This window comes from Hyperolius riggenbachi, chromosome 1, assembly GCF_040937935.1.
Source record: "Hyperolius riggenbachi isolate aHypRig1 chromosome 1, aHypRig1.pri, whole genome shotgun sequence".
NCBI lineage: Eukaryota > Metazoa > Chordata > Amphibia > Anura > Hyperoliidae > Hyperolius > Hyperolius riggenbachi.
In genome coordinates this window covers 468,029,694-468,037,671 of record NC_090646.1, presented here as the reverse complement: position 1 = coordinate 468,037,671, position 7,978 = coordinate 468,029,694, and the positions used below count along the sequence as shown (strand labels likewise).

The 7,978-nt window shown below is 46.5% G+C and overlaps 1 protein-coding gene across 1 annotated transcript in view; it reads right to left on the bottom strand.

The window, feature by feature from the left end:
- Positions 1 to 597: 597 nt before the first annotated feature.
- DDX54 (DEAD-box helicase 54) overlaps positions 598 to 7,978 on the bottom strand; it is a 68,904-nt gene continuing 61,523 nt past the window's right edge. Inside the window, exons 19-20 of the mRNA XM_068239889.1 lie at positions 3,540 to 3,634; positions 598 to 1,103 (exon numbers count right to left, since the gene is read on the bottom strand). Coding sequence (XP_068095990.1) covers positions 847 to 1,103; positions 3,540 to 3,634 — 352 coding nt within the window. The 3' untranslated portion in view covers positions 598 to 846. The remainder of the gene's footprint in view (positions 1,104 to 3,539; positions 3,635 to 7,978) is intronic.

Genomic DNA, 7,978 nt, shown 5'->3' with positions numbered 1-7,978 from the left:
CGAAGACGTATTCGACCTGTAGGTCAATGTGGGAAGGAGAACACACAGAGAAGACCGAGAAGGCTCTAAGCCTTCCCTCTAAATAGGAGAGTATCTAACTTTTGGATTTTTTTTTACAGCTCCCTACATGTTAACTACAATAATATTCCTAAGAATTCATTACATTTTGCAACTATACTAAGCTATAACCACCAGTTTAATGTGTACACTTATTTCCAAAGTTATTCTAATACTAGTCTCTAATCCTATCTGTTGCTCATTACTAAAGCTCTGATGTTTTGGATGAAGAGATTGTATATTTCTATGGAAACTTGCACCAGTGAGCATGATACAATGATGTATAACAACATTCCAGTGTCCTTTACAGAAAATACAACTGGAAATGTAGATGAGAGTCACTACAATATTCCTGAATATGTTGATTAAACAGAGACGCATCACACAAAAATTGAAAATAAAGCCAGGTATTTAATACATTTAAATAACATTTACAATATCACTTGTTTATCTCAGTCTGTTGTCTCTTTAGTTATATATTGCAGTTAATGCAATATTTGGTGTTTGGCCTTGATCACTCAACCCCCCCCCCCCCCACCCCCCCAAACATTCAAGAAAGAGGCCAAGATGAAAGACTGATTCCTTCCAAATGATAAATATATCTGTCATCATGGTATCCTTGGCAAGCTCCTTTTTAGCAGCCAATATAAGCAAAGTTGAAATACTGCCCAAACCATGGAGCAACAAATCCTTTAGACAGATATAATCATGTCCTGTACAGCAAATAGCACCATCCCAGAGCGAGCGGTGCACAGTTCTGCTCAGCAGCATCTCAGCCTACCGATAAAGTCAAGATCTCTTTTTCATCTTTCCCTTTTTAAATCCGCTGCTCTTGCCTCGACCAAAGGCAGAGCCCCTCATCTCATGCACCCTCTGTTTTGTTTTATTCTTCAGCTTTTTCATTCCTCCGCCCTGCAAGAAGCGCTGCTTCTCCTGCGCTCTCCTCTGCTTGAGGATCTGCTGTTTGGTGCGCAGCTCAGAGCGAGGCTTGCCACGTGGGCCTGCTGCTTCAGAACGGGGCGCGCTTCCAGGGCCACCACGTCTACCTGTAAGAGATGTGCAGGGAAACAGAACAGCAGATGAATATCAGTTCTTCCTCAACTCTACAGACTGGACAATACAGCTTTTATACAATACAAGTGGGATTGTACTACAAATGCAATGACAAGAACATGAAGAAGCAGCATGACAACCTGATCAAACTATTTACATTTGTGGTCTATTTTAAGGTGGAAAACACCATCAGCCTAGTCCACACGCTAGAGGGATCTCAGCCAATCAGGGCTGCTTCTGAGAATCTAGTGCATGTCCAGCAGCCCCCAATTCACCTTAATTATTTGGCAAAAGATCCCTTGTAACCAACAGTCCACATGTTTATATGAGGCTTAGAGGACAACTGAAGTGAGAGGGATATGGAGGCTGCCATATTTATTTCCTTCTAAGCAATAGCGGTTGCCTGGCAGCCCTGCTAATCTATTTGGCTGCATAAGTGTCTGAATAACACCAGAAACCAGCATGTGGCTAAACTTGTCAAATCTGACAATGTCAAACACCTGATCTGCTGCATGCTTGTTCAGGGTCTATGGCTAAAAGTATTAGAGGCAGAGGATCAGCAGGACAGCCAGGTAACTGGTATTGCTTAGAAGGAAATAAATATGGCAGCCTCCATATCCTTCTCATTTCAGTTGCCCTTTAATGTATTTATGGTCCTAGAAATTATTAACCACTTAAGGACCAGGGGATTTTCTTCTGATCGGTGCTGTGTGGACTCTCCAGGACGCAGCACCGATCAGGAAATAGCCAGGGCGATCAGACTTACCCCCTTTTTTCCCCACTAGGGGGATGTCCTCCTGGGGGGGGTCTGATCGCCGCCGGCTTGCTGCGCTTTGCGGGTGGGGCTCTTCAAAGTCCCCCTCCGCAGCGTTTTCGGCGCTCTCTTCCTCTCCCTGTGAGCAGCGCAGGACGGATATCCGTCCTGCACATTGTAGGATATCAAATGACAGCGATCCCCGGCCAATCAGAGGCCGGGGATCGCCGATCTGCTCTACAGCAGCGCCGTATGATGTAAACGGCAGGGATTTCTTCCCCGCGTGTTTACATTTTACCGGCGAGCCGTGATCGGCGGCTCTCCGGCTGTTCACGGAGACACCCTCCGTGAACTGACATGGAAAGGTTTCCATGGTAACCCACTTAAGACCTGCTGACGCCTATGGGCGTTAGCTGGTCCTTAAGTGATTAAGCTCACACCGGCACACTATTATATATAATAATTTACGTATTTATACAGCGATGGCATCTTCAGATAAGAGAAGGTTTAGGTGGCGGTTGCCGTGGTGGGATGGATTTGCAATCTTGACTGCCCTGGATTGCAGTCTGGAGTACAGGAGGTCCTGAGGTAAAGGGGTGGTGGGGGGGGGGGGGGGGATTACAGTGAATAAAGAAAGTTAACTGCCAGGTAGTGAAAAGGAAGTTTGGGAAGCTTGACAGAAAACTCAAGCTTTGTTAGTAGGCAGTGCTGCACAAACCCATTTTGTAATTCAGGGCTAAAAACTAATTTTTATACAGATACAGCAAAACATAGAAATAAATACAATTTCACTATGTTGCATAGTTGTAATAGGGAATAGCCTGGGACTTGTTAGGGTAATTGCAATTTGCTGTAAAGCTTCAGGTGACCCTGGCACCCTCATCAGACTTCTCATACACCTTTGGAGGTTACTGTAAAGACCTTACCGACTGTAAGGTTCCACGGTAGCAGTACCCAGGTGTATTGTTTCCTGAGATTTGCCGGTACCAAGCCTCGACCGGATTGCTCCCACGGTCTCCGATATAGCCCAATGTAAATGAAGAGGCGGCACACGACTGGCTGCAAAGATGCGTATATTGTGAAACAGAGGCACTACATGTTACAGAAAATCCTTCATCAGGTGCATAACGTTATGCACCTGATGAAGGATTTTCTGTAACATGTAGTGCCTCTTCATTTACTTTGTACTGTAAAGACCTTACCCACTTAGAAATTGCATCAGGAATTTATTTGGATACATCCATCTCCTGAACAAGGTGGGTAAGAATTAGCAGTACAGTTTGCTAGGATGCTTCCAATGCAGAAAGAGAAAAAACGTACATGGATACGATGAGACTTGTCAGTAAAACTGTAACTTATACTTAAAGCTCAATCAGCATTGAACACAGAAACAATTACAGTAAACCTGTAGGGAAGTGCTGGCTGGTGTACACCAGTATGTAGGGCCTTCTATATACAGTAAAGCAGTCACAGACCTCCATATACAGCACTCTCCTTTGCCATGTTGCATTGAACCCTGCATGCATTGCCTGCTAATTGTGAATAGAACATGAGAGGACACCTAGCAGCCAAGTGTCAGCCTCAGCCAGGATACCGGATTACTCCTTATGTGCACAAAGCAATGGTGGCTGGTTCCTCTTGTTTTACTTGAATAAAACTACAGTCCAGCTCTTACCTCTCCCCTTCCTATGTGCCCCACTTGTCGGTCTCTCCTCCTCTTCCTCTGAATCCCGATCATCAATCTTGTATTTTTTCTTCCAGTCTGCATATCTACACAAGGTAAAGGACTAAACACACATGTGCATACCATTCATTTTAAATACCACAAGAACACCACAGAATTTAAAATCAATTAAAAATCACATTCATACAGCAACCTACACCAGGCTGGCCAGGCTATTTCAGGAAGACTTCAGGTACCTATTCATCTAATGTTACCGGTAATTTGCCATATAAATCTTCAGGCCCCTTTAAATCCTGCGTAGTTGCTGTATATGGTCATCCCAAAAAGGAATAATCTTCAATCCACCCTTATGTTTGTAAAGCCTCTATATGAGTCTCTCCAAAACGGAACACCCCCATTACATGTAGCGTGGGCCACACCACCCTATCAGAGCTGATCTGTTGGTAAACAGATCAGAGGACAATTTAAGAGAAAATGATCCAGGAGTGGTCAGAGTTGTGACTACCTTTGGATCTCACCATGCCCGTTTCTAGCCCCGTGCGGGGCGTGGTGCCACCGCCCGGGGTGCTGTTTGGAGGAGGGCGCTGTAATGGAGGGGGGAGCCGGAGCCGCGGAGAGGGCAACCCGACCTCTCCCTCCCTCTCCCGGGCCGCCCTCCGTGCTCCCCCCTCAGATGTATAGTGAGCAGCAGCAGCCAGGGAGGGAGCGCCGTATACAACTCACCTCCCTGGCTCCAAGCGCTGCTCTCTCGTTGCCGGTCTTCTCCTCTCTACATACACGCTTATACACACGCTGCTTCCTGTTTAGCCGGAAGCAGCGTGTGTATAAGCGTGTAGGCAGATGGGAGAAGACCGGCGACGAGAGAGCAGCGCTTGGAGCCAGGGAGGTATGTTGTATACAGCGCTCCCTCCCTGGCTGCTGCTGCTCACTATACATCTGAGGGGGGAGCACGGAGGGCGGCCCGGGAGAGGGAGGGAGAGGTCGGGTTGCCCTCCCCGCGGCTACGTTGCTTTCCCCCTCCATTATGGGGGACAGCTACCTATCTAACCTATCCTGGGGGGCACCTACCTAATCTAACCTACGCTGGGGGGCAGCTACCTATCTAACCTATCCTGGGGGGCACCTACCTAATCTAACGTACGCTGGGGGGCACCTACCTAATCTAACCTACGCTGGGGGGCAGCTACCTATCTAAGCTATCCTGGGGGGCACCTACCTAATCTAACCTACACTGGGGGGCAGCTACCTATCTAACCTATACTGGGGGGCACCTACCTAATCTAACCTACACTGGGGGGCAGCTACCTATCTAACCAACACTGGGGGGCAGCTACCTATCCTGGGGGGCACTTACCTAATCTAACCTACACTGGGGGGCAACTACCTATCTAACCTATACTGGGGGGCACCTACCTAATCTAACCTACACTGGGGGGCAGCTACCTATCTAACCTACACTGGGGGGCAGCTACCTATCTAACCTACACTGGGGGGCAGCTACCTATCTAACCTACACTGGGGGGCAGCTACCTATCTAACCTATACTGGGGGGCACCTACCTAATCTAACCTATGCTGGGGGGCAGCTACCTATCTAACCTATACTGGGGGGCACCTGTCTAATCTAGCCTATACTGGAAGGGGGGGCAGCTACCTAATCTAACCTATACTGGGGGGCACCTACCTATCTAACGTATACTGAGGGGCACCTACCTATCTAACCTATACTGGGGGGCAGCTACTTATCTAACCTATACTGGGGCGGGCAGCTACTTATCTAACCTATACTGGGGGCACTTATCTAACCTGTATTGGGGGCACCTACCTAGCTAGCTAGCCTATACAGGTGACAACTATACTGGCTACCTATATTGGAGACACCTACCTAAATGACCTATACTGGGGGCACCTACCTATCTAACCTATGCTGGGGGCAACTATTCTGGCTACCTATATTAGAGGCACCCACCTAGCTAACCTGTACTGGGGCACCTACCTATCTAACTTATACCGGGGGCGCCTGCCTATCTAACCTATACTGGGGCAACTATACTGGCTACCTATACTGGAGGCACCTACCTGGCTAACCTATAGAGGGGGCAACTATACTGGCTACCTATGCCTGGCTACCCATACTGGGGTACCTATTCTTGGCTACCTATACTGGGGGGACCTATACTAAGTGAAACTAGACCTGGCCAACCTATACTGCGGGCACTCATACCTTGCTCCGGGGGGGGGGGGGGGGCGCAATTTTTACACCCTCGCCCTGGGTGCATTTTAGCCTAGAAACTGCACTGGATCTCACTATAATGAAATAAGGGACATACTTGGGAAACATTGGCATTTGCTAGGTAGGGACCCGATTATTAAAAATGTGGTGGGTGATTACCCCCATATGGCAGCAAGGAGGGGCAGAAACCTGTCAGACGTGCTCGTGAGCAGCGAATTCAAACCAAAAGATAGACCTGGTATGGTCAATAGAAATAAAAAGGGAATGTTTCGTTGCTGTGATTGCTCCATGTGTCCATACATGGAAAAAGGAGATTCTTTTCCTAATCATGATGGTTCTGTTAGTTATAGGATTAATGATTATATTGATTGTAACACGGATAAGGTTGTTTATCAGCTGAGGTGTAGTTGTAACAAGATCTATATTGGGAAAACATATAGACCTCAGAGATCGTATACAGGAGCATGTCACTAACATTAAAAATAGCTATGAGAAAAGTCCGGTTGCTATGCATTTTAAAGAGAATCTGTATTGTTAAAATCGCACAAAAGTAAACATAGCAGTGCGTTAGGGGACATCTCCTATTACCCTCTGTCACAATTTTGCCGCTCCTCGCAGCAATAAAAGTGGTTAAAAACAGTTTTAAAAAATTTGTTTATAAACAAACAAAATGGCCACCAAAACAGGAAGTAGGTTGATGTACAGTATGTCCACACATAGAAAATACATCCATACACAAGCAGGCTGTATACACCCTTCCTTTTGAATCTCAAGAGATCATTTGTGTGTTTCTTTCCCCCTGCAGCTATCTTCTACTGAAGTGTCAGGCTGTTTCTTCCTGCAGAGTGCAGACAGCTCTGCCTGTATGTAATTTCTCAGTATGTGAAAGCCCAGCCAGCTCAGAGGAGGATTTATCCAGCTTGTAAAAGATAAGAGAGAAGAGAGAAGCTGCCCTAATCTAAATAATACACAGGCAGTGTGCAGAGAGGGGCCTGGAGGGGGGAGATGCATCACAGAACCACAACACTGAAGAACTTGGCAGCCTTCCAGACACAGGCCGACAAGTCTGACAAGAGAGAGATAAGTTGATTTATTACAGAGATGGTGATAGTAGAACGTGCTGCAGTAAGCCAGAACACATTAGAATAGCTTTTGGAACTTGTAGGATGATAAAAAACAGGATGCAATTTTTGTTACGGAGTCTCTTTAAAATAGCTCATAATTCTAACCCTAAATGTTTGAAGGCAAAAGGAATTTATAAATTAAACATAAACCCTAGAAGGGGTGACTTTGATCAGCAGTTGTTGAGGAAAGAGTCCTTCTGGATTTATAAATGCAATTCTATGCAACCACATGGGCTCAATAGCGACATGAACCTAAAAGTATTCTTGTAAAAAGTAAAAAATAACTCTGCCCGCCTTCTCAATATTGGCCACTAGAGAGTCTGTTCAGTTTACTGAGTCTCCATAGTAACACATACAGAACTACGCATGCAGTGGGCGTAGCAATGGCCGCATATAAAAAGCCCCTATGCCCGGACGCATGCGCACACGTCTGAAGAAGCCTATTGGCGAAACGCGTCACGTGTCCAGTGACGTCATCCCGCCGGAGTCTCCGGCGGCATCGATCCACCCTGAGCCTCCGCCCCTCTTCCCTTGCCGGCTTCGTTCCGGATGGACTCCCAGCAGCTCAGACACCTGAATGGACCCAATGAAAGAGGTTAACAGCCCCTGCTAACCAGTCAGGGCGCGTGAGTACCAGCCATATGTGGACATTATCTAGACAAGTTGTGCAGCTGATGAAACGATATTGCTAAGCAAGCCAGTTCACAAAAAGTCCTTATTGCTGGATGTCATTCATTGAACCTGCCGTGGTGGAAGCCTGGTTTGATAGGGTGGTGTGGCCCACGCTACTGGAATGGGGGTGTTCCGTTTTGGAGAGACTCATATAGAGGCTTTACAAATATAAGGGTGGATTGAAGATTATGCCTTTTTGGGATGACCATATACAGCAACTACGCAGGATTTAAAGGGGCCTGAAGATTTATATGGCAATTTACCGGTAACATTAGATGAATAGGTGCACCTGAAGTCTTCCTGAAATAGCCTGGCCGGCCTTGTGTAGGTTGCTGTATGAATGTGATTTTTAATTGATTTTAAATTCTGTGGTGTTCTTGTGGTATTTAAAATAAGTGATTA